At 31.5% G+C, this 15,930-nt stretch overlaps 3 protein-coding genes and 1 non-coding gene across 5 annotated transcripts; 1 reads left to right on the forward strand and 3 right to left on the reverse strand.

Moving 5' to 3' along the window:
- Positions 1-4,346: 4,346 nt before the first annotated feature.
- Positions 4,347-5,855, forward strand: LOC17896186 (aspartic proteinase PCS1). Its single transcript, XM_006300426.2, has one exon. It carries the CDS (start codon positions 4,362-4,364, stop codon positions 5,643-5,645), a length of 1,284 nt encoding a protein of 427 aa, XP_006300488.1. The 5' UTR covers positions 4,347-4,361; the 3' UTR covers positions 5,646-5,855.
- A 3,164-nt stretch (positions 5,856-9,019) lies between these two features.
- LOC17895421 lies at positions 9,020-10,139 on the reverse strand. Its single transcript, XM_006300482.2, has one exon. It carries the CDS (start codon positions 9,931-9,933, stop codon positions 9,199-9,201), a length of 735 nt encoding a protein of 244 aa, XP_006300544.1. The 5' UTR covers positions 9,934-10,139; the 3' UTR covers positions 9,020-9,198.
- A 1,207-nt stretch (positions 10,140-11,346) lies between these two features.
- Positions 11,347-11,418, reverse strand: TRNAC-GCA. The gene has a single exon. It is a non-coding gene; the product is annotated as a tRNA-Cys (tRNA).
- Positions 11,419-11,747: 329 nt separating this feature from the next.
- Positions 11,748-14,147, reverse strand: LOC17894226 (glutamine synthetase cytosolic isozyme 1-2). Of its 2 annotated transcripts, XM_006300461.2 has the most exons (11): positions 13,983-14,144; positions 13,801-13,840; positions 13,598-13,701; positions 13,450-13,498; positions 13,248-13,354; positions 13,086-13,173; positions 12,875-13,003; positions 12,715-12,789; positions 12,545-12,636; positions 12,296-12,455; positions 11,748-12,213 (listed from the first exon to the last, which is right to left on the reverse strand). In XM_006300461.2, exons 1-11 carry the CDS (start codon positions 14,054-14,056, stop codon positions 12,061-12,063), a joined length of 1,071 nt encoding a protein of 356 aa, XP_006300523.1. In that variant the 5' UTR covers positions 14,057-14,144; the 3' UTR covers positions 11,748-12,060. The 2 variants fall into 2 exon arrangements, with proteins under 2 accessions (XP_006300523.1, XP_023643363.1); XM_023787595.1 differs by lacking the exon at positions 12,296-12,455 and having other exon boundaries at positions 11,748-12,165; positions 13,983-14,147.
- Between the last annotated feature and the right edge of the window lie 1,783 nt (positions 14,148-15,930).

Consider the following 15,930-nt stretch of genomic DNA (forward strand, 5'->3'; position numbering starts at 1 on the left):
AGACTTTGTATGATGTATGAATTATGCTTTTGCATCAATGAATAATAATTTTGGATTCAGTTTTTTTCATCTGGAATTTTCTCCTTCGGAAATTAGAAAAGAATTACGTTATATTTGATGCTAGTAGAGGTAGGTGGAGAAAGAAAAGAGAAAAATAAATTTAGTTTCATTATTAACTTTTAATTTCCAAAAAAATAAAAAATTCATCAGAAAGAACTGGTTAGTCCGAATTTCACATATTTATAAAAAAAGGTAATTGTCTGACAGATGAATTAGTAACTACGATTTCTCGTTTTCATTATATTTTCATTCTTTGAAGATTGTTACACTTGAGTTGATTTCGATTTTAAAGAAAGGATGAACTCGGTGCCAAAATCTTTTCTAAAGCCAAAACATATTGCAAATGGTTAGCACTAGATCAATTCTTGTCTATGGTCATAAAAGAATATGTGGCTAATTTATTATGGATTCTTCATGCAAATTGCAAACAATGGTCATTTAAATTTTTATGCTCAAAAAGTTGTGGTCGAAGTTATTGAGATTATACGCGACATCGGACTATGTATCGCCAACAGTAAGTAGGATTAAGACAATCAAGAATCATTATCGTTTATGTAGAAAATGCATGGGTCCATAATACTATCCTCATGTTACTCATGGAGTCCACCATAACCTTCATCAACGTTGTCTTCATCTCCATGTTAAAACGTTTGGCTCAGATATTAGACGACGTGGCAAGTGCTGAGTGGATCCTCTTGTATCATCTTCCCACATCTCCCGTTAATATATTAATTTATTATCACTAAGCATCATCCTTCCACATCTTCCGTTAATGATGGTCTTACTAGTAGTTCATGTATTTTTGAACAATTTAGACCATAAACTATCCTAGTTAAGATCTATGTTAAGTAAGGAGATCAAGTTGATATTTAAGAGGTTGATAGTCTATATATGTATATTCCAAAAATTTCTTTCGATATATATATCTCAAAAGCCCTAGATACTTTTCGTGTTCGATTTTTGTATACATACTCTTTCGATTAATTTCAAAAGATCTAAAAAGTTTGTAGGTTTAATTTTGTTCGGTAAATCTTAAAACCCCACAAAATCGAACAAATCTTAAAACCCTTAAAATCGAACAGAAATCTCATGTTTTCAGTTAAATCTTATAATGGTAGATAGTGTCAGAAATGTGGAAATTGGATTGAGTATGGAGAGAACGACGATCGATTTTGAGAAAACGAAACTATGTAAATTTGAAACAATCTTTTTGACAACGACAAAAAGAAAAGACTACCAAGTTTGTTTTGATATTCCCTCTTTTGGATGTTTCAAAAATTCTATTAACTCACATAGATGTACAAAACAGTATTTTATTGTTGAGGAATCAATATAACATTAATACTGAAAAACAATAATGTTACAAAAGAGATATATCAATTTGAGCTTATCTTCTTCATGAGCATAACTCTAACTAATAGAGTTTAAATATCATAATTAAGTTGAATGGCTAATGATAACATAGTCTGGTCCCGTACTCAAAAGACAAGTGGACTTAGAACTGTAGAATCATGAGGCTTGCCTAACTCTTTTTGTATGTTCCAGTACTTTGACATATGATTTGTCGTATATAATTTTATTTTACTATATAGTTTTTATTTTGTTTGAAAGAGACATTGAAATTTGTGATTTAAAGTGTGCTATATTTTTTCAAAAATTTGTTTGCATACTAAAACTGTCGTCGTCGCTTTCTCTACAACTCTAAATTCGGTGGAATATGATGTTGTCGTGTTTTATTCGTAACTCATTATTATTTAAAGCGTCTAATAAAACAAAACTAAAATAAAATAAAATAAAATCGGAATTGTGAAGAATTGCTACTTATTCTTAAGATTTGTTGGTTAACAAATTAAGAGAGTATTTTAATATCGTAGATCAATGGTTCTACTTTGATATATACTCTAAATTCACTTTCGAAAAGAGTTTTATACACTTTAAATAAATTTCGTGTATTCGATTATCGTATCGAAAAAATTATACGACGGTTTAAATCAAACTATATAGTTTTGAATATTACATATTTGATATGTACAAATGAGTTCTAGAAATAAGTTTAAACTATTACAATTTGTGTCGATAAAAATAATATTACGGTTTAAATCATACTATGATTTTGAATATTATATTATATTTATATGGTCTCAAATGTTATAAATAAAAAAACAGTTGATGAGATTCATGAACATAGACATGGTCCTACGAAAATTAAATTCATATAGTTATCACTAGTACTATACATTTTTTATATTTTTAATGTACATTTAATTTGAAAAAAAAAGAAATAAATATTTTCACAAGATTCAATAGACAATATAATTGGGATCGAATTACAAATAACCAAAAGCTCACGTCAACGCGTTATTGGTTTCAGTTCTTCAAAGCAAAGCTAGTGACACCTTTTGCTCATCGGTTCTATCAAATTTTAAAGTGGTAACACAAATCAATTATAATAAAACATCACTTACCAAAAAAAGTTTGTAACCACCCAAATTTAGAAATGATAATAAAAAGTGTTAGAGAAGAAAATATAAATCATTATCAATAAATCTGATAGAGAATGTTATATAAAAAGACAAAATGTGTTATTAAATCATTGTCTCAAATTTAAGAGAAAACGCGTTTCTAAAAACTTGATATTTGCTTTCGCCTCAAGATCTTTTGTCCTATTTCCCAGTAACATAAGCTTTTTCTTGAAATTATTAAAGAAACATACTATTTTTGATATATTACTATTTTTGACAAATCACTTGTTTTAGTAACAGTTTTGGACGAATCACTTGTAACATTTGTTAGATTTTACTTTCTTTCATAATAACAATTAGCATGCTTTGAATAGATATGGTGGATAAGATAAACCAATCCGTTAGTGGTTTAGGCTACATTATTTTTGGATCATACGGACAATAATTTATTAAGAATTTATATATAAAAGCGGTTTGAAATTAATCTATAATTTTTTTGGTACGCATCACTATAACTTATAATTTATAATTTATGAGTGATAAACAAAAAACTATTCTATTCACAACAAATTTATCAGCCACAACCATTCAAACGCTAAATTTATTTTAAGGTTATACCTTTAACTAGAGATTTTCAACTCATATGACAAACCTGCCGAATATTTGATTGCAAAAACATTATATTAAAATATAATTGTTTGTTTTCTTGATAAAGTACTTACCTAACATAATCCAACTACTTGAAATCATACTTACAACTAAACGAAGAATTGAAACTTAATTATTATTCAACTGTACTATATATTAGAAAAGAAATGTTCAATTCACAACCACATAATTCGCTTATTTGCCACCATACCTATATTATACCAAAGTATAATCAAATTGCTACAAATTTATGATTCATAGGCAAAATATCTAGCCAAAGGTATAACTGGTTTAAATACATGTGGGAACTTCACATTCAAGGAAGGCAAAAACACTTATATATAACGATTAAAAAGTCCACTAGCTAGCTTATATGAGATAAACTTTTTTCTTAAGTTCGCAAGCTGTGTATGAGGTGTAAGTCAGTAGTGAAAAAATCTCTAGCTTTATTTTGTTGTAATCGATAAAATAGTCACTAACTAATACTACTATTTTCTAACGAAATGATTGTAAGCAATTTTTAGATCCAATGTAGAAATCCATCTTTCGATTCCTTAAAAAAAAAATAAAAAATGATTCTTAAAAAAAAAAATTAAAAAATTTGCCTAGAATCATTTTGTTAAATCAGTAGTTCGAACTATTAATTGATAAAATTAATCTATATAAGTATAGAACAATATTATGTAACAATGCGGAAAAATACAATAAAACATACATATATTTTTGACAAAAAATTTCCGCTATATTATCATTTACAAATTACTTTGGTATTTAAAAAAAAAAATATTATTAAAATATGTTACATATGTTTTTTTTAACTAAGAAATTTTTGGGACAAAACTTATTTATCTTCTAAATCCAGATTAGCCTTTAATATATATTTTCATAATTTTAGATAATTACTTTAATGTTTTTTATATAGATAATTAATTAATTTATTGAAAAAAATCATCTATTTGTTTCAGGGAAAATGATAATTATTTCAGAAAATACTAATTAGATGAAAATTGTATATCCTTCCTTAAAACCCCAAAACAATATTTCCCCCAAACCAAAAAATAAAATAAAACCTTATAATAAACCTGAAAAATTAAGTAACAAAACGTGTACGTTAAGTGTCTATATAACACACTCACACCATCCCCATTACTCTCCATCATCTCTCTCACTTCACAACTCACAACAACAAAAATGTCTCCCATTACAAAACCACTCTTCTTCTTCATCTTCTTCCTCAACTACATCTCTCTCTCAACCTCACTCTCCCTCCACTTCCCACTAACCTCTCTCCCTCTCCCACCTTCCACCACCTTCACAACCTCCCTCCTCTCCCGGAAAAACCCATCTCCGTCGTCTCATCCATACAACTTCAGATCAAGATTCAAATACTCAATGGCTTTAACCATCTCATTACCTATAGGAACACCACCACAAGCTCAACAAATGGTTCTTGATACTGGTAGCCAACTTTCTTGGATCCAGTGCCATCGCAAGAAGAAGCTTCCACCAAAGACATCTTTTGACCCTTCTTTGTCTTCTTCTTTCTCTACCTTACCTTGCTCTCACCCTCTTTGTAAACCAAGAATCCCAGATTTCACACTTCCCACTTCTTGTGACTCGAACCGGTTATGTCATTACTCTTACTTCTACGCTGATGGTACTTTTGCTGAGGGTAATCTTGTAAAAGAGAGAATAACTTTCTCAAATACCGAAATTACCCCTCCTTTGATTCTTGGTTGCGCTACTGAGTCTTCTGAAGATAGGGGTATTTTGGGAATGAACCGTGGTCGTCTCTCTTTTATCTCTCAAGCTAAGGTTTCGAGGTTCTCTTATTGTATTCCACCGAAATCGAACCGGCCCGGTTTTACACCAACCGGTTCGTTCTACCTCGGAGATAACCCGAATTCGCACGGTTTTAAATACGTTTCTTTGTTGACTTTTCCTGAAAGTCAACGAATGCCGAATCTTGATCCGTTGGCTTATACTGTACCGATGATTGGGATTAAATTCGGTTTAAAGAAGCTGAATATTTCCGGTTCGGTTTTTAGACCCGATGCAGGCGGGTCGGGTCAAACGATGGTTGATTCAGGATCCGAGTTTACTCACTTGGTTGACGCAGCTTACGATGCGGTGAGGGGAGAGGTAGTGAGACGTGTAGGGCGGAGATTAAAGAAAGGTTACGTGTACGGTGGAACAGCTGACATGTGTTTCGATGGTAACGTGGCGATGATCCAACGGTTGATAGGTGATCTTGTGTTTGAGTTTATTAGAGGAGTTGAGATACTTGTTCCGAAAGAGAGGGTTCTTGTTAACGTAGGAGGTGGAGTTCACTGCGTTGGAATCGGACGGTCGAGTATGCTTGGTGCAGCTAGTAATATAATCGGGAACGTTCATCAACAAAACCTTTGGGTTGAGTTTGATGTAACCAATAGAAGAGTTGGTTTCGCTAAAGCTGACTGTAGCAGATTCCTCTGAAGAAACGGGTTTTATTCAGATACGGTTGGGAGTAGAGTCTTATGGTGGATCGATTCGTTCGATTGTGTTTAATCGGACGGTACATAGTTTTTTGAAGATGTCCTACAAAAATAATTAAAAGTGTTCATGTAGATTTTTGTGGTTGTAATGTTTTTGTATATTATATGGTTCATATTAACTTGTTAAATTTAAATATCTTTATATTTGTCACTGCGGCTTGTTGTTGAAAAGACTTGTGGATGAAAGAAAAAAAAAATTGAAAAAAGGAAAAAAAAATTGAGATTTAGATTTGAGAATATTTCAGAAGTGCTTTTGTTTTATTTTTATTTTATGGTGCAACTTTTCTAGTACAATAATCCAAAAGAGTTTAGATTTACTTTAAGACGAATGTCTAAATTTGTGGCTACTAATAAAGTGAAGTAAACTATTTAATAAGATGTATAGTTTAACTCAAAACTATGAAAGTACAATAGAAAATTAATTAATAATTAATCAAATTTTATACTAATAATTGTTAAAGTTAATATTGGATATTTTTACATAGTTAAATATAATTTATTTTCATTTGGGAACATTTTCAAGTATTTTTCATTATAATATAATCATGAAAAACTTGAAACAAAAATTATTAAATAAAGATGCTAGTATATTTTATGTAATTTTGATTATTTTCATAGTCTATAATATACACATTTTAATATTTTCTACAAAGATTGAAACTATGTTAATTTTATAATCGGTATACTAAATAATATTTTAAAACTATTTATTATAAATATGCAATTTAATTAGTTTTTCTATATATTTCGGTGATCGCTGTCAGTAAATAACATTTTTTAACTTTGTTTACTTTAATAGATTTTTGTTATTGTAATCTATATATGGTCATAGAACTCTGATGGATGTTCTTTTGTCTAACTAGTCTCCCACCAAAATCCACATTATAACATTTTAGTCACCAACTAGTCAATGCTAGTGGTTACAATTATTGTCATGAACATATATATTTGATTGGAAAATAACTTGCTTACAAGTTACAACATAATCCTTGATTACATAAATCAAAAATAAGTTTAAGAGAAGAGACAAACAAGCATGGCTTTGTATTTTATTGTCTCTATGATATTTAGTAAATTATTAGTAAGACAAACCGAAATCAAGATCACAACATCCAAAGATGCAATGGATGAACCACAAAGATACATGTGACAAATAAAGAAAACTAATATCAATTAACAACACTCGGACAAGGTCACAAGGGAGATGTACCATATTATATGATTCTTTTGATCAATCTATTTTTGGGATTAAGCAAATACATTAGTTTTAGAGAATCAATTATATTTGGCGCCGTCAAACCCAACACAAAATCTAGAATATGAGTTATAAGACAAGTATTAAACCAAAATATAGTTAGGATTTTATTATGTAACCCTAAGACAAAATACATTTAGCATCAAGCATTGCAACACGACAAAATTATATTTCTTTATATAATATTTGTAAGAAAAATATTAAATTATCTTTACAAAAAATATGAAAACTAATTTTCAGTTAAAAAAATACAAAAATTTCTCCTTTTTTGTTTTTATCTACTATGGTTAAAACTGTAAATCGGAACACTAAATTTTGTTAACGTATTTATTAAAATTTATTTTATCCCATTTTTATCTTTTTCTAAATCTCTAGCGGAATTAGAAAAACCTTAACAGTAATAAGTAAAATATCGGAAAAGTTAGAACACTCATAATTTTTATCAACTGGAAATTAATTACGAGAAGTGCATTGAAACTAGTATTTAAAGTGATTTATAAAAAAATCAACAAATTTATATTATTTGATTATGAATTATAAAACCTCTAATGAAATCTAGTGTTATTTAACTAATAATTGTACACTGTATTTTTTTGGATTTTCCATTACAAAACATTAAATTTTATATCAAAACAAAAACAAAAACAAAAGTATGATACAATTTAAAAATTTGAAAATGTTAGGGAAGTGTGAAGTAGGGGCCAAAGATGAGCTGGTCAGCCTTAACTTTGAGATAGGATTTGAGTCAAGTAGCCGACAGCTTAGTTCCACAACTCTTCTCTTAAACTCATTTTTTTATTATTCTCTTTATTCCCGACATTGACGTTCCTTTCTTCTTTTTTTTTTTCTTCTTATTCTTTCACATTTTAATTACCATCATTGTAGTTTAGTTTTTGGTCTTAATCATCATTGTAGTTTAGTTTTGAAATTCCATAATCAACCTTTTTTTGTGCATCTTCAAATTATCATGGGTTGGTATATGACAAAGGTTTTATTCAGCTTTCAAAAAATTCTAACCATACTCAACCAAAATAGTTTGGTTTGGTTTGTGTTCGGGTTGGTTTATGTTTTGTTCGGTTTTGGCTTTAAATTGGTTTGGTTTTTATTCGATTCAGAAAAGTCAACTAATGTTACAACTTACAAGCCTTTGTTTGATATATAATATATAGTATATAAAGTTTTAGACATAGTTGAATCTAATTATCTTTGAACCATGGAAAATAAAGACATACTACATTAAAATTAAAGTAAATTATTAGAAAAACAAAAAATTAAATCAAACATGCGAAGTTATAAACAAATGTAATGTGGGTAAGGTTATATATTTACAATAATATTATTAATACTAATTAATTAATTAAAAACACATTGGGTTATTGGTTCGCTTCGGTTTACCGTTTGGGTTGAAAAGAAACAGAACCAATTGATTTGAGTGTAGGATTGGGTTTGGTTTGGGTCGGTTGGTTTGGTTTGGTTTAGTTTGGTTCAGTTAAAATGCCCACCCTAAAAGATATGGGTTAAAGTTTCATTTTTATGTGCTTAGGACGATCATCAATAATTCTATGGCAGACATAAAGTGTAGTTGGTACTCAGTCAAAAGATGGAAAAGACTGAAAAAAAGAAAGAATAGGAATCTTCATGCACTAGTGAGGCCACAACAAACCTAGATTTTATTTTACAAAATGACATTTCGTTTTACATATACTCTACATTGTAAATCACTATGACTAAAGTTTATCGTAAAAACGAGTATGGATAAGAGACATTTCTTAACAAATCTTAGCTTTAAGATTTGTTAAGAGACTATGGATAATGATGATCTTAGAGTTATTAAAGTATACTGTGAAAAAAAAAACCATTATTTCTTTGTTAACTTAACTAACAAAACACACTTTCACATTTGGGCCTAACTCATCTGCAGCCCATTTAAAGGAAAAACAACTCTGAGCCCAGAGAGGATCTGCTGAAGCTTCCTATAGGTTCATGATTCATCCAAGCTCAAGATGCAAGTCATGTGTAGTTGTAATATTTCTTCACAAGTCAATTAAACTTTTTATATATATACATATATACTTATGATTTATTACTATTTGTTTAAAATACAAAGCTGGTGAAAATCACAAAGTGGAATTAAAAAAATATAAAAATTTAATCAAACAAAAAAATATGTTCAAAAGAAAGTCCCATCCAGCCTAAAAAGTCTTTAAAGTTTCAACAACCCAAGAAACCACTACTAAAGTTAGCGACGACCACTTTGACTCTTGCCACTTCCTGCCGACCTGACCAGAGCCTCCGCCGCCGCCGCAACCTTAACCGTTCTCCTCCCGGCCTGCGATGCCACGTCATCGCTTCTCCCGCAAACCGTCGACCCTGGACTCATCACAATCATTCCCTTCCACAAACTTCTCTTGCTCACCTTTTTCAAGAAGCCACCATTATAACTCTTGTCATTATTTGTAGTATTATTAGTATGATTGTGATGATGATCATCGCCGTCGTGCCACAAACCATTGCTTGAACTCACTGAGAAGCTAGTATCATCAATGTTAAGCCTCTTGGAGATGTTCTTGATTTCGTAAGTATCAAGAAGACGAGAGTATTGCGTTTCTTGATCCCCACGAAACGATGAGTAATTAGTATACCAAAGAGGAGACTTACTAGAAAACCTATTCTCAGCCAAAACCCTATTCTCAGAGAGGATCAAGTTCTTCGTCGCTTCGATCTTATACCGTGTAGGTCGAGGTGTTCTTGATGCCCTAGTTATATCAAACTCTCTCATCATCGGTTTATCTTCTTTCCTTAAGTACCAAGCCCACGCCGCCGCCTTCACCACCGCCAAATCATCTCCTCCTCCTCCATCATAAACCGTCATAGTCGGCTTTTTCTTCTTCCTCCTCTTGTTACCATTGTTGTTGCTAACGTTCTTCTCGGACATGGAAGGTGAAGAAACGTAGTAGTTGGTAAATGGGAGCATTGTGGAAGGATAGAGAGTTAGATGAAACTTGTGGGATAGTGGCAAGGCTAATGAATATGATGAAAATAAATGTATAAAGAAAAAAAGAAGTAGGTGGTGTTGGTTCTATGCTTTAATGGTCCACCAATGGATACGGCAATCTAAATAATGCCATGGAGAAAATGTTATTTTTTATATTTTGTGTGTTAGTTGGATTTGTGAAATTGCATAGTGCATAGTGCATATCCAACGTATAGCCAACGGTCCCTTATGTATACTTATTTCGTGCATTAATATCTTAATAAGTATGGGACTTCAAGTCCTTGTTATAGACAACGAAAATATATAGAGTTTTTTTTTTCGAAAGTGATTAAATATCATAAATTTGGTTGTCACATTGAAGAAAATACAATTACAATGCAAAGATACAAGATTTAGGTTATGGTCTTAGTAAAGCTTTTTGGTCTTTGTAATGATTAGATTATATTCTTTTAAAGTCAATTTGGCTTTATAGTGGATTAGTGGGGATGATTTGGATTTTGTTGTTGTGTCAGTTTAAGAGTTTTTCTTGTCCATCCAATAGTTTTCGTAATCAATTCAATTTCAATAACATATATGATGGTTCCGTAACGGAATAGGTTTTTGTTAGTTTGTGGAAAATAATGTTTTTATTCTTTTCTTAAGTTCGAACATTTTTGTAAGTGCTCAAGTTTTGAAAATGGTTTTAGACTTAGTAATTGTTAATGGTGTATTGGTGTTTACTATTTCCGTGTCACTGTAATCGATGTTTTAAAGTTATTTCTTCAATTTAAATGACATTTTCAATTTTATAATATTTTAATAGATAAACTAAAAAAAAGTTATGTATTTTTTTAAGTTATGCGTAAAAACTTTAAATATCAGTCAATTAAAATGATGCGCGTTCTTCTTTGTGCGTCATTTTAATTGATCGATGATTTTGAATGACTAGTATAAAGGCTAAGATCCGCGAATTTCTCGAATGAATAGTATAAATAATATAACATTAAGTATAGAATTACAATTAAGGAAAGTGGATTGACATGCATCATTACTAAAATGAATCTAGTTTTATAAAAGGTTTTGTAGATGAAGATGTTTGCTCATTCACATCCCTAGGTTGGTGAGGAAAGTAGAAAGTTGCATACGTTTTCCAATTTCTATATTACCACACACAGTGGTGGTGATGCCTTTCTTTTCTATATCTCTAATTTGTTTAAGATACAAAATGATTTGGGTTTTAAAAAAAAACAAAAAGCAAGAAAATAAGAACCATTACAAGTTTTAACGTGTTCACTACATTGGGCTGATCCATGTGACGAGAGAATTAGATTTCTCACTAAGGGTAATAGAGGCCTTAGATGGATTAGTCACGGCCCATGACAAAAAATTGTAATGTAAAAGATAAAAAGAAACAGGGCCCAACCGGGTTCGAACCGGTGACCTATTGATCTGCAGTCAATTGCTCTACCACTGAGCTATGGACCCAAGCTTGTTACTTTGTATGTTTGCTTCATACAAAAAGAGACAAAGAGCTTTACTGCTAATGATTGGTACCATCTAAGGAAGTAAAGTGTCCTTGGAGATAGTCATATGGTAACAACAACAACACCGACTCAGCCTACCTAGGCTTGAGTCTAGTGATGACATTGTGGTTCAAATAGTCAATGATGAGTATGCAATGATCTTGCGGATCATATAGACAAAAACGCACCAGACAAGACCAGCATTGATGTTACATCATGAAAATAAAAGATCATTAGCCAATAGACCAGCCAAAGCCAGACATATTTGGCTCAAGGGCCGTGAAAAGAGCCTTAACGAAATTGTATCTTATATATATATATTGGACTGTTAATAACTGAGATCTTTTAGTCTCTAGCATTGATACATGAAGAGGCCTTTTGTGAGATCGTATTATTAGTACAAATACTTAAAAAAGGTCAGACAAACATAGCAAAGAGACTTGCTCTTAAGTCTTAACCACATAACCCAAAACCCAAATCACAAACCCCGGCAGTTGCAACTAGCCGGTAAATAAGATAAGCTGTAGGAAAAAGACAATCTTGGAACTTTCAAGAAACCAAATTAGAAGAAGCAATGTTTCAAGACTTTTTTGGATCTCGGTCTTCAAGGGTTCCAGAGAAGTGTGGTTTCAGCAATCATGGAAGTAACAACGTAAGGATCCATGTTTGAAGATGGCCTTCTATCTTCAAAGTATCCTTTCCCTTCTTTCTCGGTATCGCGTCCTACTCGGATCGATGCTCCACGGTTTGCAACACCCTTTAAAACATATCCAAACACAAAGATATCAGTACAAAGATAAAATCTTTACAAATAGAGTAATGTTGTAAATATCTTTTACCCAAAGGAAAGTGTTAATGTCAGCAGTTTCATGGTGTCCAGTAAGACGGCGCTCGTTTCCTTCACCGTAAGCAGCAATGTGCTCCTTGTGTCTCAATCCGAGCTTCTCGATCGCCTTCTTGATCACCTCGTATCCTCCTTCTTCCCTCATCGATTTAGTACTGAAAAAAAAACCATTCACCATTTTTCATATTTCTTCAAAAACATTGTAAAAGGTTAACAAGTTATAAGATTTCATGAATCTTTTTACCTGTAATTGGTGTGAGCACCAGCTCCATTCCAGTCACCCGGGATCGGTTTCGGGTCAAAAGATACAACCACACCAGCAATCTCTGTGATCCTCTGTTTTTAAAACCATCAAAAATTGTGTTTTAAGTTTACATTTCATTAGAATTCAAAGTGAATGGTTTGAGACTGTACCTCCAAAATGTAACGAGCGATCCAAATTTCATCAGAAGCTGAGATACCAACCGATGGGCCGACTTGGAACTCCCACTGTCTCAACAAAAACAATTTGGTTAAGCAAAAATATTGAAACTTTTAAGTCATAAGTGGTTTTTTATAACTTTGTTATGATTACCTGACCAGGCATGACTTCTCCATTGATACCACTGATGTTAATTCCAGCATACAAACAAGCCTTGTAGTGAGCATCAACGATATCTCTCCCAAAAGATTTGTCAGCTCCAATACTACAGTAGTATGGTCCCTGCAAGAGAAGATTCAGACACCGAGAACAGAGAAAAATCGAAGACGAGAAACGAAGAAAAAACCGAGGAAACGGAATGTACCTGAGGGCCAGGGTAGCCACCAATAGGCCATCCAAGAGGCCAGTTCACATCCTTCTGCAACAAAGTGTATTCTTGTTCGATTCCATACCTAAATTCATAGAGAAAAATCAGTATTCAAGAACCATCAAGAAACCGAAAAAAACAGAGGAATTTGGATTAAACCATGGCACTTCAGCTACAACATCAGGGTTGTTAAAGATCTCAGCTGCAGCGTGTCGCTTGTTCGTAGGGATTGGTTCGCCCGCAGGAGTGTAAGCATCACACATAACCTAATCAAAACGTTACAAAACAAGGTTTTAAAAATCTTGTATACCTAAAAAAACAGAACATATACAAGAAAAGACCAAAGTTTAAACAAACTCACAAGAATGTTGTTGCCTCTACGGAAAGGATCCTTGAAAATTGCTTGAGGGCTAAGAAACACAAAAGAAACCAATTATTAAGAAAAAAATCGAAAAGATTTGAAGTAGAAAGAGTAATTTCAAGAAAATCTTGAAAAGGGCTTTACTTACTATAAGATGACTTCACTGTCTTGGCCAGGAGCTTGACCAGTGCTTGAACCATCATAGTTCCATTTCGGAAGCTTTGATGGATCAGTCACAGGTCCAGAGAGAGTCTGTGTAATTCAACAAACCAGAGACTTAGTAATTCAAATCTAATCAAATCTTTACAAGAAAGTTACTAATTTATCAAAGAAAGATTAATTAAAAGTTACCCTGGCTTTGCTTCTCATGTCCATACCAGAACCACCAACCCTGTTTCAAGAAAAAACCAAATTAGAGACCAATGGGAAAGATTGACTTTTAAAACTCATGGTCTTGTTCTCTGGTAAGAACAAGAAGATTCAGAGAGACCCAAATGGGTTAAAAAGCTAGAGGAAGAAGGTAGAAGACGAACCATATGTATTCAGCGATGATTTTCTCAGTGTTGTCTGAGAGGTCAAGGTTAACAAGATCTGCAAGAAGACTCATGGTTGTGAAAAGGGAGCAAGAAGGTTAATGAGAGAGATAAGCAAATCTTGAGATTTGTGTGTGTTTTGGGTTATGAGATGATGTTTTTGGAGTTCGTGGTTGTGGTACTACTTATAGTGCAATGAAGGTATACAGAGATAGAAGGTGACGTGAGGATACTCTGTTTTTTTTCAAACTTTATTATATAATGTGAAATACAGTATTATAAAGTTTTTTTTTTTTACCAATGGAAACTCGGCGTATAAAATTGAAATAGTTTTACTTTATAATTAATTAGAGTTTATAATATAGCATTAAATTGATTGTTGACTTTATTATTATTGGGTTATAAATAAAAAAGTTTCGGTAGGTAGATAATTTATGTAGGTGTTGAATTTTTCGTTCGTATGGGTTGGTGTTTTTTTTACTTTACCAATTGACGTTTTACAAATTTATCATTTTCCAAAAGTAAAAGATGGTTTGAATGGTTGCGGTCGATAAATCCGTATATTGGTTAGATCGTTTTTTATTTAACGTTTCAAATTTCTATTTTTTATGCAACAATTTTTTTCAAACGGAAAAACTTGCAAAAAATTAAAGACTATTTTTACATACAAATAAATTTGGTTTGCGGTAGTTTATTATCCACAAAAAATGATGAAAGTGTTAACGGATTTGTCTACTCAAACTACTATTACCATTGAAACGATATATAAATCAAAAGACCATATAACAAAAAAATTTGTTACCGGAATCTAATGTGACAGATTTTTGTAACATACATAATATTATGAAGAATGTAATTGATCTATTTACTCAAAAAGAAATGGATAGACATGAAGAAAAGAACGTCATTATGATGCTTCAATTAAAATCGAAAAACACCAATTTATCATCATCATCAATGGGTTTGATTACGAAAGATTTTTATTTTATTTTTTTGATATATAAAAGCAAAAAACATCATATGCATAAGTTGTCTCAATCGAACTGGCTAAACCGGTTAAAAGACAAGTTGTGGGAAGATGAATGTACGGCCTCAGGACGTATCGTCCCTACAAGGCCAATCCACGAGCAAGAGCCTTAAGCTGTGAGCCTTACCCAATCATGCATGACTCATCCTTACACACTTTTTTTTTTTTAATTTTATTTTGCTTTTTTTGTGGCCGATTCTACAAAAAAAAAATTATTATAAAATCAACATTACAAATTTTGAAGTGGGACAAAAGAGATTCGATATTTTTTTTTTTTTTTTTTCCTGAGCTGTTGTTTGTTGAAGATATATATACTATATAGTATTAGTTGTTATTTTACGTGTTGAATATGTGATATTAGGAATTTGTATTAAAAATATAGCTCAGCTTTTATTACAATATCACTACATGTTTTTTTACGATTTTTCCTACTAAAATTTTTGGTAAGAAATAATCCTACCAAATTTTTACAAAAAAACAGATATCGTAGGAAATCGATAGAAAGATTACTACAAAAACGGAAGTGAGACAATTGTAGAAATTTTTAACTAAAATCCTACAAAAAACTTTGTCGTAGGAAATCTTGTAAGAAATTAAAAGGAAAATGAAAAAAAAAATGTTTCAAAAGAATTTGGTATTAATACCTTTTAAGTTTTGTGTGAAGAGCTGAGATAATTTCTTGGAATTTTTGGATATCTCAGTTTTATGAATTTTTGGGATATCTCAGTATTTGGATTAGCATGCACGTTTCATAAAAATGATAGGTATGTCCAACTCAACTGGTTACCGGAATCTAAATTCAAATAATGACATTTACGCAAATATATAAATTTCTAAAATATCTAGATACTTACATAATCGTATTTAAAGATATTTAACCAAAAAAGAAATTATATAAAGCTAAAAAAAAAACAGATTTTT

Source organism: Capsella rubella, unplaced genomic scaffold (genome assembly GCF_000375325.1).
Source record: "Capsella rubella cultivar Monte Gargano unplaced genomic scaffold, Caprub1_0 scaffold_2, whole genome shotgun sequence".
NCBI classification, from domain to species: domain Eukaryota; kingdom Viridiplantae; phylum Streptophyta; class Magnoliopsida; order Brassicales; family Brassicaceae; genus Capsella; species Capsella rubella.